This window comes from Nannobrachium achirus, assembly GCF_963921795.1.
Source record: "Nannobrachium achirus genome assembly, chromosome: 24".
Lineage (NCBI taxonomy): Eukaryota > Metazoa > Chordata > Actinopteri > Myctophiformes > Myctophidae > Nannobrachium > Nannobrachium achirus.
In genome coordinates this window covers 43,566,417-43,583,594 of record NC_137831.1, presented here as the reverse complement: position 1 = coordinate 43,583,594, position 17,178 = coordinate 43,566,417, and the positions used below count along the sequence as shown (strand labels likewise).

At 41.9% G+C, this 17,178-nt stretch overlaps 3 protein-coding genes across 3 annotated transcripts in view; 1 reads left to right on the top strand and 2 right to left on the bottom strand.

Annotated features, from left to right (window-relative positions):
* Positions 1–228: 228 nt before the first annotated feature.
* LOC308280556 (gap junction gamma-1 protein-like) overlaps positions 229–17,178 on the bottom strand; it is a 36,415-nt gene continuing 19,465 nt past the window's right edge. Inside the window, exons 2-4 of the mRNA XM_080720884.1 lie at positions 2,748–2,820; positions 1,085–1,439; positions 229–497 (exon numbers count right to left, since the gene is read on the bottom strand). Of these exons, the coding sequence (XP_080577010.1) occupies positions 1,087–1,439; positions 2,748–2,775 (381 nt within the window). The 5' untranslated portion in view covers positions 2,776–2,820 and the 3' untranslated portion in view covers positions 229–497; positions 1,085–1,086. The remainder of the gene's footprint in view (positions 498–1,084; positions 1,440–2,747; positions 2,821–17,178) is intronic.
* Positions 4,051–6,687, bottom strand: LOC308309361 (gap junction Cx32.2 protein-like; the record flags this gene model as incomplete). The annotated part of the gene is made up of 2 exons (XM_080754910.1): positions 6,620–6,687; positions 4,051–4,557 (listed from the first exon to the last, which is right to left on the bottom strand). The coding sequence occupies exons 1-2, from the start codon at positions 6,623–6,625 to the stop codon at positions 4,051–4,053; spliced, it is 513 nt and encodes a 170-aa protein (XP_080611036.1). The 5' UTR covers positions 6,626–6,687.
* On the top strand, positions 13,283–15,984 carry LOC308280560 (uncharacterized protein). The gene is made up of 5 exons (XM_080720889.1): positions 13,283–13,350; positions 13,658–13,792; positions 14,915–14,992; positions 15,085–15,279; positions 15,644–15,984. Exons 2-4 carry the CDS (start codon positions 13,740–13,742, stop codon positions 15,257–15,259), a joined length of 306 nt encoding a protein of 101 aa, XP_080577015.1. The 5' UTR covers positions 13,283–13,350; positions 13,658–13,739; the 3' UTR covers positions 15,260–15,279; positions 15,644–15,984.

The window sequence follows — 17,178 nt, the reverse complement described above, 5'->3', positions numbered from 1 at the left end:
TCAGTTATCTGTCGTCATTCACCGCGGAGCCATTCATTATCCCTTACTTATTCTTTTAACCACTTAAAACCCCATTTTATTTTAATGCCAGGTCTAAATAACAAAAAAAGAACCACGATACATAGACAACAAAAGACAAAAATAAAAACTAAACTGGGTACACGTTCCTATTCATTACACAGTTCATGTTCACATATAACATAGAGTATGATAATTAAAGTTGGTGAGGGAACACACTGATAACTCACTCTCGGGTATTAGGAGTTGGACTAACAAATGTAGCACTTTTTTCTAAGATATCAATCTTTTATCTTGGTTGATTCCCATGTGTCCAGTATGTGCTAAAGCCTCATTACAAGCCAACTCTCAGCTCACCTTGCTGGGGCCCACCTCAGGGGACTCACTCTTGGTTGATTCCCATGTGTCCAGTATGTGCTAAAGGGGGGGGGGGGGGGGCAGGTGTGATATTACCTGCCCCCCTTTTGGCCATCTGCTTTCTGCAAGACAGGAAGAAAAAAAGTGCCATTAACAAAGGCCGGTATGTTTGCTGAAGCGCTTGTTTTTCTTGGGCTTTTGAGAGCTCAGTCTAAAATAGATGTATTGTAGCAATTGTACTACTTGGGCACTTGTTCAGTTCTTATACATCACATACTGCATCTGTAACAAACTCCAAATCCGTAATAACCTCTTTTGCTGCTGCTTTTTACTGAGGTTTTTGATTCTTGTGCTGTAATGCAGTTTAATTATATATCATCTTTTATTCATTCAAGTTGGTTAGAGGTGGTCTCCCTACTGGTTGATAAGTAGTATTGCCACATCATCTCCCAAGGAGAAGCTGCAATTGCCGTACGAGTGGTAGAATGTGGGAGACCCAGGTTTGAATCTGAGGTAGTACATCAGTTACAGATTGAAGCTTTAACTCAAATCTAATTACCCATTATTTAACTTTCTAATAACCATTTTAATGTCCTTTGTTTTGTATAATTAACCGCTTTTTCAAAGATCCACACTCACAGTACGTTGCGATGCATTTGAAGCTTGTAGATCGGCTACTTACATTATCAGTTAATAATATTAGCTGTACCTTTATAGCTGAGGATTCTCCTCCTGCTCCTTAGCGGCTTGGAGGAGGCGGTGGTCGCGACGTCTCCCTTTGTAAAGGTAAAACAGCTCGAGGAGGGTGAGGAGCAGGCAGAGGGAAGAGACAGTGTACATGATCCAGAGAAAGATGCTCTTCTCCGTGGGTCGTGCGATGAAACAGTCGACCGTGTCTGGGCAGGGGTCGCGCGTGCAGATGAACTTGTCATGCACCTTGGAGCCATAGAGGATGCCCTGGCCAATGAGGAAGGCCACCTCGAGGATTGCACGAAACAGCAGATGGGACCCGTAGACCATCATCAGGCCATCAAGCGTGATCTGTTTCCGTTCCGACACCAGACCTGGATAATGCCACCAAGTTGTTTCATTCACCTTTATCGCAATCTCGTTGTGTGACGCTTTACATTAATGTTTAGAAAATGTGCTAAAAATGGTGATGCCAGGATTACAGTGGTAAAACCAGTGGAATCTCTGCTGAAATAAGCCACTTCTACTCAAGTTGAGAATGTACATCTTACCTTTGATCGGGATCGCCCCAGTATCGCCCATCTTGTGCATGGAGTAACCCAGGTACATGATGCTGGGCCAGGTAATCACGATTACCTGGATAGACAAATCATAAAATCATGTTTAGTGTAAAAACATTATTTGCAATTATTCTTTTAACCACTTAAAACCCCATTTTATTTTAATGCCAGGTCTAAAAGCGTCGTTTCGGTCGGTTCTGTAATCCGTTGTCTTGTGCGTTGTGTGTTAGCCGCCGGCTGCTGCTAGTTGTGTGTAGCCTCGCGTAGCCAGGCTTACTCATCTCCGGAGAAGCTGCAATTGCCGGACGAGTGGTAGAATGTGGGAGACCCAGGTTTGAATCTGAGGTAGTACATCAGTTACAGATTGAAGCTTTAACTCAAATCTAATTACCCATTATTTAACTTTCTAATAACCATTTTAATGCCCTTTGTTTTGTATAAAGCCTTTTGATTTGTAGAATTAACCGCTTTTTCAAAGATCCACAAACTCACAGTATGTTGCGATGCATTTGAAGCTTGTAGATCGGCTACTTACATTATCCTTCTTCATCAAGGACGTTGGGGCGGCCGCCTACATCACGGCCTTCACGGGCGTTGGGGCGGCGCCAACGGGGCCCAAGGTAAATCATCTCGCCGCAGGTGAGGACCAGGCAGATGAAAGAGACAACGTACATGATCCACATGAAGATGGTCTTCTCCGTGGGTCGTGGGATGAAACACCCGACCGTGTCTGGGCAGAGGTCGCGCTCGCAGATGAACAGCCGCGGCACCTTGAGGCCATAGAGGAAGCCCTGGCCCAAGAGGAAGGCCGCCTCGAATATGGCACGGATCAGCAGCTGCAACATGTAGACCTTCATCAGGCCAGCATCCTTGATCCGTTGCTTGCCTGCACCTGCGCCCGCAGGTGCACCTTGAAGGACAGACACGTGATCATAAACACCTGACCTGGATAATGCCACCAAGTTGTTTCATTCACCTTTATCGCAATCTGGTTGTGTGCCGCTTCACATTAATGTTTAGAAAATGTGCTAAAAATGGTGATGCCAGGATTACAGTGGTAAAACCAGTGGAATCGCTGCTGAAATAAGCCACTTCTACTCAAGCTGAGAATGTACATCTTACCTGCTGGCTTCTCGGCGATCTTGTTCATGGCGAAACCCAGGTAAATGATGCTGGGCCAGGTAATCGCGATTACCTGGATAGACAAATCATAAAATCATGTTTAGTGTAAAAACATTATTTGTAATTATTCTTTTAACCACTTAAAACCCCATTTTATTTTAATGCCAGGTCTAAATAACCAGCAAATTCAAATACTGCATTAAGAGTTGAGGCATTACATTTTCTATAACAGTACACGGTGAAAATAACAGATCTACAGGCTCACAGTTGTGAGGCGTTGTGAGCATGTAGATCGGCTATTTTCACAATTTCTGCCACTAATATTTGACAATTTGGTCAATGTTTAATTTGTCATTTTAGAGCCAATATAAAGTCCTTAAATTGTCACTTTAGAAATGTGCACATACCCTCTATAGACTTAAACGTTATGTTGGTTTGTTTACGGTTTAGGCCTAGAATTTAGGCCTAGAATTATTGAATGCTTTAACCAGTGAAAAATAGCAGATATTAGCGCGGCACCGAGTGCTGCGCTGCGAGCTTGTAGATCTGCTATTTTTGAAAAAAGTCGTGAAAATGTGTGAAAATCTTTGAATATATATGAATTTTCAAAGCTAACGTTTCAACTCTGGACATTATAATCCGTTAATTTCTGGGGCTCAGAAAGTAAACTCAAATACCTGCATCTGATGAACACTTTGATTTTATTCTCCTCCTCTCGCCTCAGTTGCCGTACGTAATTAGAAGTCATGTTTGCCTAAACCAACCGAAACAAACGGTCACTTTAAAACGTTTTAAAAGGCTAAAAACACAATAACGCCACCGATAAAAGCGTCGTTTCGGTCGGTTCTGTAATCCGTTGTCTTGTGCGTTGTGTGTTAGCCGCCGGCTGCTGCTAGTTGTGTGTAGCCTCGCGTAGCCAGGCTTACTCATCTCCGAAGAGAAAAGCCTGGTGACAATTAACCTCGCCCACGGAGAAGCTGCAATTGCCGGACGAGTGGTAGAATGTGGGAGACCCAGGTTTGAATCTGAGGTAGTACATCAGTTACAGATTGAAGCTTTAACTCAAATCTAATTACCCATTATTTAACTTTCTAATAACCATTTTAATGCCCTTTGTTTTGTAGAATTGATTTGTAGAATTAACCGCTTTTTCAAAGATCCACAAACTCACAGTACGTTGCGATGCATTTGAAGCTTGTAGATCGGCTACTTACATTATCAGTTAATAATATTAGCTGTACCTTTATCGCTGAGTTCTCCTAGTTCTCCTCCACTGCATCGTTGACATCAGAGCTCATGGACCTCATGGACCAGGGGGTCTCGGTCTCCTGTCATGTTGCCGGGGCAGCAACAGGACAGGAGACCGCGACCGCGAGGGCGGCGGACGCCGCCGTCGTGGTCGCGGTTGCGAAAGCACCCTATGCCCAGGGAAATCAACTCGATGAGGGTGAGGAGCAGGCAGGAGGCAGACTACGAACATGATCCACAAGAAGATGGTCTTCTCCTTGGGTCGTGAGGGGTAACACACCGTGTTTTGGCAGGGGTCCACCGTGCAGGTGAAAGAGGGCAGCACCTCGAAGCCATAGAAGGCGTACTGGCCATAGAGGAAGGCCGCCTCGAAGGCTGCACGCAACAGCAGCTGGACACAGTAGGCCTTCATCAGGCCATCAAGCGTGATCCGTTGAAAAGTGGCCACTCCGGACACAGTGACCAGTCCATCCCTGATGGTCGAGTGGCTAGGATTCGGCGAGTGGCCACTCCGGACAATGTGACCACTCTGTGCTCCTGGTGGTGGGCGTGGCACGAGGACCTGCAGGAAGAGACATTATTATCATATTATAATGTTGCATAGTTGAATACAAGTTGGGATTGGACCGGAGAAATACAATTAGTCATTGCGGTAAACTACACCGTTAAGATACCCATGTACCTGACTTAACTACTGGTATACAATATACACCAACACTAAGATACCCATGTACCTGTCAAACTACTGGTCTACAAGATACACTACACCACTAAGATACCCATGTACCTGACTTAACTACTGGTATACAATATACACTAACACTAAGATACCCATGTACCTGTCAAACTACTGGTCTACAAGATACTGTGTACCGCTTTAAGTGAGTTTAGGCCAAAATCTGTAGGAGCAGTGTCCAAAAATATGTTTTGCAATAATCTCCAAAACGAACACCTCGGAATCCCCAGGAGGAAGTTCTTAACGTTGCTCAGGAAACTCGACCGCCGCTCCAACTCGACCGCCGCTTATTTCCGGGTTGTGAACCATTGTATCTGCGGTGGCCGCTAGGTGGCCTGAGGTGTGTGCGTTTTATTTCATGACAAAAATAATGTATTTTACAGAGTAGGTGGGGTGCTGAGAGGTTTACCACCGCGGAGAATAGACTTTCTACAGCGCAAAACGACCTTTGGTTTGGTGAGTAGTGAAACGGTTTTGTTTATTTTCACTAGTATTGAGTGCTCGGCGGGGCCGACAATCTCGAGTCCATGCGTTTCCCGACGGGTCTGTCAGAGCTTCACCGGGAGCAATGCGGGAGGTGAAAGCGGATGGACCAGAGCTAGGGCTCAACCAGCGAGAGCCATATGACTCTGGCTTATAACTCCAGGAGAGACATAACCTCCGCATATTAGCATCCGCTCCTGGTAGTTATAATTTATGGCTAATTTTACTTGGGTTAGGGTTACACCACATGTGCCAAATGTTGCTGCTTATAACCCCACGTTTTGAGACAATCTTTTAATCTGCTTTGTTATGCCAAGCCTCTGCTGAATTTTAAATGCAGGGCTAGTTAAGTTACTGGTAAATGAGGCACAGCTGAGCTGACAAATGCAGATGTAACATAAATTGAATTCAAAACATGGTTGTTAGCTTTTGCTGTAGTTCAGTTACTTAGAACCAATGCTGTAAGTATCTTAGTACATTTACAAGTAATGTTTCCAAGTTAGTTATTAGTACTTTACTTGAGTATTTCCAATATAGCCTATATTTTTTTGATTTTGACTCCACTACGTCTCAATCCAAATAGGCTATTGTTCTTTTACTCCACTACATGTAATTAAACATTTTAATTAAACATTTTAATTACTAGTTGTTTGCAAATATAATATTTTGAAACCTACCTAAACCACTTCAGCCCCATTTTATACCAGGGCCATTTGAAAATAGCAGATGTACAAGCTCACAAAGCATCGCGAGCTTGTAGATTGATTATTTTTATTAGACAAAAATGGAGAATGGTACAAGTATAGTGTGTGCCAGCGGCTACGTCATTGTAGTCCTTAGCGGCCATTTCTTGTGACAAAACACAGGTGTTTCAATTGTTTGATTGCATAGAACTAATGCTATAGTCTAATCAGAACACCTGTGTAAGGCTGTGTTGTCACAAGAAATGGCCGCTCTTAGAAAGTCTACATTTGGCACACCCTATCAACACAATTGAAAATGAAATAGTAGTACAGTAAAAGTACAGTTAACACCCTGCCTAAAAGGAACATCCCAAATGACACCTTTTACGGTCTGTTTTACATTGGAAGCCCTCGGTATTTAATTCATGGGCACAATAGCAAGCAAAGAAAAACATTTTATGTAATGTTTAGTCCATTCTCTTGGTGATCTAACCCATTTAGGCCTAGAATTATTGAATGCTTTAACCAGTGAAAAATAGCAGATATACAAGCTCACAGCGCGGCACCGAGTGCTGCGCTGCGAGCTTGTAGATCTGCTATTTTTGAAAAAAGTCGTGAAAATGTGTGAAAATCTTTGAATATATGAATTTTCAAAGCTAACGTTTCAACTCTGGACATTATAATCCGTTAATTTCTGGGGCTCAGAAAGTAAACTCAAATACCTGCATCTGATGAACACTTTGATTTTATTCTCCTCCTCTCGCCTCAGTTGCCGTACGTAATTAGAAGCCATGTTTGCCTAAACCAACCGAAACAAACGGTCACTTTAAAACGTTTTAAAAGGCTAAAAACACAATAACGCCACCGATAAAAGCGTCGTTTCGGTCGGTTCTGTAATCCGTTGTCTTGTGCGTTGTGTGTTAGCCGCCGGCTGCTGCTAGTTGTGTGTAGCCTCGCGTAGCCAGGCTTACTCATCTCCGAAGAGAAAAGCCTGGTGACAATTAACCTCGCCCACGGAGAAGCTGCAATTGCCGGACGAGTGGTAGAATGTGGGAGACCCAGGTTTGAATCTGAGGTAGTACATCAGTTACAGATTGAAGCTTTAACTCAAATCTAATTACCCATTATTTAACTTTCTAATAACCATTTTAATGCCCTTTGTTTTGTATAAAGCCTTTTGATTTGTAGAATTAACCGCTTTTTCAAAGATCCACAATCACAGTACGTTGCGATGCATTTGAAGCTTGTAGATCGGCTACTTACATTATCAGTTAATAATATTAGCTGTACCTTTATCGCTGAGTTCTCCTAGTTCTCCTCCACTGCATCGTTGACATCAGAGGGACTCCCCCCGGCGCCCCCGGGCTTGGCGGCGGTCACGGTTGCGAAGGCACTCTACTCCCACCTGGTACATCAACCCGCCGCACCGGCAGGGCAGTAACGGTTGCGACGGTACCCTATGACCAGGTACATCAACTCGCCGAGGGTGAGGAGCAGGCAGAAGGCAGAGGCTACGAACATGATCCACAAGAAGATGGTCTTCTCCATGGGTCGTGAGGGGTAACACACCGTGTTTTGGCAGGGGTCCACCGTGCCAATAATATTAGCTGTACCTTTATCGCTGAGTTCTCCTAGTTCTCCTCCACTTCATCGTTGACATCAGGGTAGTTGGGGCGGCGGCGCCAACGGGGCCCAAGATAAATCATCTCGCCGCAGGTGAGGAACAGGCAGAAGGTAGAGACAACGTACATGATCCACATGAAGATGGTCTTCTCCATGGGTCGTGGGATGAAACACCCGACCGTGTCTGGGCAGAGGTCGCGCTCGCCCAGGTAAATCAACTCGATGAGGGTGAGGAGCAGGCAGAGGGAAGAGACTATGTACATGATCAACAGGAAGATGGTCTTCTCCGTGGGTCGTGAGACAGTCGACAGTGCCTGGGCAGGGGTTGAGCTTGCAGGTGTACTTTGGCAGCACCTTGGAGCCATAGAGGATGCCCTGGACAATGAGGAAGGCCATCTCGAAGATTGCACGCCACAGCAGCTGGATCACGTAGGCCGTCATCAGGCCATCATGCTTGATCTGACGCCGATTCGACAACTGACCTGGATAATGCCACCAAGTTGTTTCATTCACCTTTATCGCAATCTGGTTGTGTGACGCTTTACATTAATGTTTAGAAAATGTGCTATATATGGCATATATAGCATTCAGAGATTGTGGAATAGTTGTCTGGCTACGCGAGAGCCATATTCACACCGCGGCCATATTGGATTTACGTCACGTCCTGGAGTAGCAAAGTTGCAACAACAACAATGGCTTGTTGCTGTGTGCCGGGGCTGCAAGTCAGATAAACGTCGGGAATCTGACAAATTATTGTCGTTCCATCGTTTTCCAACTGACGACCAACTGAGGAGGCAATGGATAGCGAAGATCCGGAGGGATATTGGACCGAATTTCCAGGTAAAACACGATTTTGCTTAGCATTTGCCCCTGTTAGCGTTAGCCCCCCTGTTAGACACTGGAGCTGTTAGACTGGTCTAACGTCAACATTACATCCTGATCCTAGCCTAGATCCTAGCTGGCTTCCACATGTAAACAAGCTGAAATAACAACACACTTGGATGTATCATTTAAGAAGTAAAATCGACCAGATTCAACCAAGATTTCAATATAATGTTAAGAGCTTGGCCGCGGCTCACATCTCGAGGACAGATTAACTCGAGACAGCGTCAGTCGTCGTCCTGGTAACACGCTAAGGAGACGGTGCCACACAGAGCTGCCAACCCTCACGCAATGAGCGTGAGACTCACGCAAATGACCCTCTTCTCACGCTCTCACGCCACACATCGTATTTCTCACGCCGTCATATCACCAGCCGTCACAAAGTGGAAAACTGCGTCAACTCAAGTGTCACTGAGACATCCACTTCGGCCGCGATTTGAGCAACAAAGGGCTTAAAATACTGTATCTGATTCTGAAGTAATGATTAGATGTGTCGCTGTGTGTGGGTGGGTGACGTGACGTAGCGTTTTCGCTGTCCTCGGTGTCAAACATGTATAAATAAAAAATATATTTGTCAAAAACCTTCTGAATATTGTGCAGGACATTAAGCTTTATTTGAACTTACTCAAGATTAAAACATTTCATTCCTCATTTCTTCAGAATCTTCAACCAAACATGGTAAATGTCATCTGGTGTGACTGTCCCGACCTTGTTTCTCAAAGTGGGAACTTGAATAAAACTAAGAAAAAGAATTGCTAAAATTCATTTAAAAATGAATTTAGGCAAAAAAAAATGTCTATTTGTGAGCCTATATCTTTTCAAAGTCCAAGCGTAATGTTTTCAGTCATTTCTGATCAAAAAGATTTTGTCCCCCAAACCAAAATCATCTGGTGTGACACTAGTTTGGAAAAATTAAACAGGCAATAATTTGGACACCTACTGGGCTAGAGAGGTCCTTCTTCTGTAAGGCTATTCAGCACTCCCAGCACAACTGCAAGACAGGTGTCTGAGGTGAGTTATGATTTTAACATTTTCATGAAATGCCATCTTGTTGAAACTTTGACAAGTGTGGCACTTCTGGATGTCATCTGGTGTGACACCTTTTTCATTAATAAAGCAAAAGTTATTTGAAACTTTGGTCATAATTACATGTAAATCTAGGTTGTTTTGTTATAGCTAGCATGTTGTTAGCATGCTAATGTGTACCTGGTAGCCTCAAGGTAGTCCTAAATGCAGAAAACGTCATCTGGTGTGACACTTCGTCATCTGGTCTGACATATCTGCTTGTCACGCCAGATGACTTGATTGTCACACCAGATGATATATACTGTATTTTCCTACAGACATAACAATAAATAACAAGTCCCATGTTTCTTTTGTCCATTTAAAACATTTTAACATGTTTAAAACAACGTTTTAAACATTTTTACATAATTTAATTTAGCTTCATTCGGTGATACAGCAAATTCATCAGACAGAGCAGAAACCCCTTCACAGAAACCTAAACCTTATATTGTGGTAACACTTTATAATAACTATCCGTTATAAGCAGTTAATATAAGACACTTGACAACAGAAAATGGGTGGTAACCGGAATCGCACAAACTGCTTCCTCATGAGCAGCATTCCTTATACATGGGGATTCAAGAGGGTCACCTGGAACTTTTCAGAGCGTTCCCATGGAAAGGGCGCACCTGATGGTGTGGGAGGGGTGCTGAAGCGTAAGGCAGACATGTATGTCCTCGGAGGCAGTGACCTACAAACACCGAGGGATCTGTGTGAGTATTTACAGAAGTCCTCTGAAAAAGTCACTGTCATGTGGATCGAAGAAGAGAAGATATCCAACATGGATGAAATGGTCCCTCCATCAGTGCGTCCAGTGACTGGCATCAGCACTACGCACCAGGTTCTTTCTATCTTCCCGGGAAAGATAGTTTACAGAGACCTGAGTTGTTTCTGCCAGTTTCCTCAGATCTGCACCTGTCACAACCCACGGAAATTACAGTTCGTCCAAGTCTCCAGGGCTGAGGTGCCAGGTGACAAGACAAGTGATGAGTAAGTATAACTAAATCATTCTCTTTGCCAATTTTATGATACCTGTAATTGTACCTGTTTAATGACAATAAAGTAACTTATGTCATCCATTCATTCCTTTTCTTCCTTAACTAAGTGGTGGCCCATCTGCGGAACTGCCCCCTTCCCAGGTCAGCTGCAGGCCCAAAACAGCTTCCGGAGCTCAGTGAGTATAACATACTTGGCAAACTTGAGGACTTGCTAGTAATTACATTTTACTACTAAAAACAATCTACCTGACAAATAAATTACATTTAAATGTCTCCTCCTGAAGGTCTTCTACTCAGGTGCTGGACACAAGTGCATCTATTGGAGAGGCCCAAGCTGAGGATTCAGACACCTCCTCAGATGAATACACACAAGGACAGTTTGTCATAATCAAATATGAGGGAAAGCCATATGTGGGGCAGATTGTTACCATTAATAAGGAGGGGCTAGAGATAAACTGCATGAATCAACTTGGAAAAATGAAAAATGGTTTTGTCTGGCCAAAGGGGCGAGACTGCATTTTCTACAAAGAGCAGGAAGTTGTCTGTGGCATAGCAGAACCGCAACAGGGCAAACGGTTTGCTACCCTCACCAAATGTGACTGGCTGATGTACAATACAATCTAAATGTCTATACCCTCACCAAATGTGACTGGCTGATGTACAATGCAGTCTAAATGTCTATTCTAATCTAATCTAATACTTTTGTACTTTCACTCACTGGACTGGACAATGAGGTAAGGTAGGACCCGAGACAAACATAGCGAAAATAGCTGATCTACAAGCTCTCAACGCATTGTGCTGCGAGAGCTTGTAGATCAGCTATTTTCGGAGTTGCACAACCCAGCACTCTTTAGCTAGTGGAGATGTGGTGTAACGACATGATTCGTAAATAAATTTGTTCAACTCAAAATGCTGTGTTCAAGTTCAGGAGACTTCGGAAAAAAGTAATACACCTGAATGCTGAGTTGTTTCCAATAATTGGTGTTAATAAAATGTTGCCTTGGCTCCCAGTGTGGCTATGCACCTTATTGTCTCTTTAAGATCCTTCTGCCGTGGGCCGGCAGAAGACTTAGGTGTGCGTAGCATTCCTGTGCACATCCTCATCATCCATCTACTACTACAATTCTTTGTTATCCTATGTTAAGGCCCAACAATACTATCCTGTTCAGAAATATTAAGGCCATGTTATTTAATGTTAAAGCAATTTTACTGTTGCTGTTTTTCCTGGGTAATTGTTTAATCAATCAGTAAAGTTCAGTACTCACTAATAGGTAGGTTAAAACACAGTTTGCTTTGACACATGAAGATTATGGTCATCTGGTGTGACACTAAGTCATCTGGTGTGACATTCCAAATAGTGAGAAATCATACCTTTATTAATGATGAAACCGAAAAAATGTGTATGGTTTACATAGAAAATAGTATCAGGAAGAGTCACACATATTTGTGTAATTTTAAAGAAAGTTTTTGTCAGAATAAAATTAAAATATGTTGAAAGATCGACAACATGGGCCTCACACAGAGTGTTGATTATGAAAAAAATATACAGATTCAATTAATTTTCACAAAACTATAGTGGATCACAGGTTAGTTATGATAAAGGACTTTGATAAAGTGAGTAACTTAAGAAAGGTGTACTCCATTTTCATTTTATGAACAATTATTGTCATGTCACACCAGATGACGGTTTTAGGCACAAGTACAACAAACTGCTCAATAAAGTCTGATTCCAATAAAATATCTAAAAACAAAATGTGTTTCCATAAAGTTGAGAGTGAGTAGAACAAAAGTAAATAATTTTTATGCCTGCTATTTAAAGTTTTTTAAAAAACATGTTTTTTGGGGCGTCACGTCACTGACCCGTGTGCGTGAGCGTCTGGTGTGAGGAACGTTGCGTGCACGTTCCCTGCGCACATCATTCTCTACACTACAGTAAAGCCTGGTAGGCGAGGTTAACGCTACAGTAAGATCGACAGGCGACAGGAGGATCTACAACATTAATTCAACACGTCCAAAATGCCCATTGCTTACTAGCAGGCAGTTTAAATGAGGAGGGACTTTTGGATGGATGCGTGTGCAAAAAGAACAGATCTTCAAGCAAAAGACGTGTTACTTGCAGCTTAATGTAAACATTTATCCATAATTTTCTCATCCTAGTGAAGCCGGATAAAGGTATCAAACTCTAATCAAACTCCCTGTAAAATGCAACAGAATACAGGAAATAACATCTACTCTTTTCATTTTTTTCTGGGGGAGGACCCCCAGACCCCCCACCAAAATGATCCACAGTATAGGCTATTATTAACTACGTTTCTGCCTCAAAATTACATAATTCATTATTGAGGGTTAGATTTGGAGAATTAAATAACACCCACCCAGTGCAACATACTGTACCTGGTTGGTGTAATAGTGACTCCAAGGTTCGATACAATTATAATAACCTAAATTATTGTAATATTTGTTGAACATATAGGCCTATATATATCTTTTTTTTAATATTTATTTTGCGGCACCAAAGCCCCCCCCCCCCCCCCCCGTATTTAAACATTCTGAAGAGCTTCTTGATGGATAGATTACACTTTGGAGCAAAAAGGGACGTTTGTTTTGTGCATGTTTGCTTCCATCGTTCATCACTCTGTCAAACGACCTCATCGGTTTAGTTTTATAAACGCTAATTCAGTAACGTTATATTATTTTATTCTGTTTAATGTTCATACAGATTACACCATACACAAAAGTGTGTTCAACGCACTTCAGCCCCGAGTGTTTTGATGCTGTGAAGACACGCGGACACGGCTCACGCCTGCTTCCAGACAGTGTTCCCCATCTAATCAGTTTGCATGGACAAAACCCACCCGTGTCAGGAGAAGTATCACCAGAGTTTAGTAAGTGACTATTATAATAATATCTTGGTAGATACCGGTATTAGTAAAAAGGCAAGTTTAAATACTGTAAGTGTGAGCATTGATTAGGGTTTGTTTATACACATTCTTTGGGTTTGTTTATATACTCCTCTGTGTGTGTGTGTGTGTGTGTGTGTGTGTGTGTGTGTGTGTGTGTGTGTGTGTGTGTCTAATGCCTCTTTAACTATGACTGGCTACTGGTGGTAGCCTATTATATTTTACCTGTGTAGTATTCAGTTGATGCATTGTGTATTTATGTGTTGTGTTTTTTTGTCGATCTATCTATCAGTAAGGAGCGTGCTTGTGGAGAGACTCAGGATGAGAGACAAGAGGAGACTAACAAGGAGAATCTCTGTTCACCAGCTGTTTCTATGGGCCAAACAGACCTGTGTCAGGAGATGTGTCAACGTGTACTAAGAGTGGAGTAAGTCAGTGGTCTTCTACTATTTTCATTTCAAGGTCCATTATTTATTTGGCATTTGAGCCACGGACCACCATTAGATTATATTTAGTCTCTCAGACAACTATTTAGTTGTCTTTAGATAATATTATGTTCACAATTGATGTTGGTACCATAGGAGAGATACTGTAGTAACAAAATGTTTTCCACGTTCTCTAAATTCTGTAGACTTTTTGTAAATTAATACTGACGCTTAACAATAATTAACTCTTGAGAGTGTATACTCACAAGAGTTAAACATATATTAGGGTCCATTTGGTTACCAACTCCATAATTTAGCTGGGGACCATCTGGAACCCCCTCAAGGACCACTGGTGGAGAACCACTGGAGTAAGTGAATGTTAATAAGTAGGCTATCAATTAGGGGTGTAACAATAGACCTACATTTTAATAGCGATTGGATACATATCACGATACATGGTTGACAATACGATACATGGACGATATTGGTTCATTCATGGCGATACGATACGATTCGATTAAATGATTTAAAATCGATATAGTAACTATTTAGCAAAGAAATTAAATCTGTGTGAAAGGTGTGGATAGTGCAGGTTTTAAGGGAAACATGTATTATTATGGATATAAATAAGTAAACACAGTGATTATCTGCCAAATACATGGACATTGTATATTGACAAACCTGCACCTTGACATGAACCCAGAGATTACACACACTTATCGATAGAACAGTGTAGCTATATGGAAAGGAAAAGTAATTTAACCCCTCCTTTTAATTTTTTCTTCTTAAAAATGCTAAATACAATGAACAAGTAGGTAGTATCGATACAATCGATTTTTTGCACTGCCGATTCGATACGATACAAAATAAAATGATACGATTCGATTTTAGCTGTTTTCATTTCGATATACTTCGATTTCTTAAGTTAAAAACGATATTTCAATACAGTTACTATATCGTTACACCCCTACTATCAATACATTAGTAATAGCCATGTTTGTGCCTTGGTGCCAGGACCACTACCCTTGCCATCCGGGCCACCTATTATGTTATGTGCCCAATATCTGAAAATGAAACGGTTTGAAATACTGTGAGCATTAATGGGGGTTTGTTTATTTACACAGTGAGGAGCTTTCTGGGGGAGAGACAACACATGAGAGACAGGAGGCTGACAAGGAGAACGAGAATCTCATTCCAGCAGCGTAAGGAACTTTCAGATAGCATATTCACGTCTGCTTTTTACCTGATATGGTCACTGCATTTGAGTTCATGTTTTCTGATTTGTATCCTATAGTGGAGAGACGGATGTTCAGCCTGCAGCCCATCCTGACCATGACTATGCTCAGTCCCCTCTGCCGTTAGAAGAGCAGCTGGACGCAGCGCGGCAGGAGATTGAGCGCCTCACCCAGGAGAACACTATGCTTAAGGCCTCGCGCTTTGGTCTGCAAAGATTCCAGAATGATCCTTGAATTTCTACACTGGATTTCAGGTAAGCATTAGAAAACTAGAGGTTGTTTCTGTTGTTTAATGTTAATACATTTTACTGCTCATTGTGTAATATAATGGAACGGTGAGGTTACCTTATAAGACCTTTTAGGGTTTCCTACCTCACCCGCACAACATTTATACCCTCTCTTTAGAAAGATATTTGCACATAATGTGCAAATATTAATATCTGATGTGCAAATCAATAAACAAAAAAGATGCAGAGTTTGGGGTAAAATAATGCTCATTGAATAATGATCTAATATTTCAGAACCTCAGTGCATCACAAGTATGATAAACTTGAACTTGGCTTTATACTGTGGTAAAGAATCACTGCATCTGTGTCTTTTTCTTTCTTTCTTTTGTAGGATTATGACGTGTTAAAAGCAGTTTTCTTGTCCCTGGAGCCCACTGCACAGAGCATGCTGAGGTGGAACCAGGCTAATAAGCTGAAGCAGGACCAGGACATGCAGATGGGCTTTCGGACAGAGTGCTTGTCCTTGATTGACCAGTTTTTTCTTTTCCTTTGCCGTGTAAAAGAAGGGGCATTTGAGGAATCACTGGCAGAGCGTTTCAATGTGTCTCAGTCAACAGTTAGTAGAGTTTTAATAACTTGGACAAATTACCTATTTTTTATGTTTGGTTCATTAAATGTATGGCTCCACAGAACTGCTGTAAATAAACTAATGCCAGAGTGCTTTAAAGACAACTTTCCTAGAACAAGGGTTATCTTGGACTGTACGGAAATCTACATAGAGAGGGCTAGCTCTAAAGTAATAAACTCTGAAATGTATTCCAACTACAAGGGGAGAACAACCTTAAAGGGGTTAATAGGAGTGAGCCCCTCTGGACAAATTACATTTGTCAGCAATCTTTATGAGGGCTCAATTTCTGACAAGGAAATAACCAGACAGTCTGGAATATTGTCACTGCTTGAACCGGGAGACGAGGTAATGGCCGATAAGGGGTTTCTCATAAATGATCTGTTGTCACCTATTAATGTGGGGCTTGTTATGCCAGCGTTTCTCAGACAAAAGGGGCAACTCACCAAGGAGGAGGTCACCACCACTCAAAAAATTGCCAGGTTGAGAATACATGTTGAGCGAGCCATAGGGAGAATCAAGCAGTACCATATATTTGATGGAGTTCTTCCTCTCACACTCTTGGGGAGCATAAACCAGCTATGGTATGTGTGCGCCATGCTGACAAATTTCCAGGGCCCACTCTTTTAACCCATTTAGGCCTAAGTATGATTAGAAAAAATCATTAACCCATTTAGAACGGGTACACATTTTGTGTATCATTTTATGCTGTGCCGCGCTGCGAGCTTGTAGATCTGCTATTTTTGAAAAATCGTGAAAATTTGAATTTTGACACGATTCTATAAGTGTCTTTTGAAAAACCCATGTTTCTATGTCCGCAGTCTGGCCAGCCATCGTCAAAGAAAAGCTCCTTTTCACTTAACTGGAGCTCAGTCTGTTCTTGAGAGACTACTATTATGTCAGTGGTTCTCAAACCTTTTCATGTGAAGGACCCCCAAAATGATATGTATTTGGCCAGGGACCACCCAGACGCAAAATTTGAGTTACAAACGTTCGCTTTGAAAATACATACATTCAAAGATTTCCACACATTTTCGACTTTTTCAAAAATAGCAGATCTACAAGGTCGCGCTTGTATATCTGCTATTTTTCACTGGTTAAAGCATTCAATCATTTCTAGGCCTAAATGGGTTCAAATCCGATTTAAAAATTACCTTGTTTTTCTGGATAAATATTAAACAGCCTCTGTAGCAGCTGGAAACAAAATTTTCTTGACATGATTTTATTTATAAAAAGAGAAGACCCTTATATGGAGCAGAATTAAACATGTTCCTTTGCTAATTATTGGGACATTGACATAA

Bases quoted from the DNA above. Each gene is read 5' to 3' on its own strand.
- LOC308280560 (XM_080720889.1), top strand. From the start codon at position 13,740: ATGGGCCAAACAGACCTGTGTCAGGAGATGTGTCAACGTGTACTAAGA. The intron at 13,793-14,914 runs GTAAGTCAGTGG...TTATTTACACAG, and splicing joins CAACGTGTACTAAGAGTGGA to TGAGGAGCTTTCTGGGGGAG. The intron at 14,993-15,084 runs GTAAGGAACTTT...TGTATCCTATAG, and splicing joins GAGAATCTCATTCCAGCAGC to TGGAGAGACGGATGTTCAGC.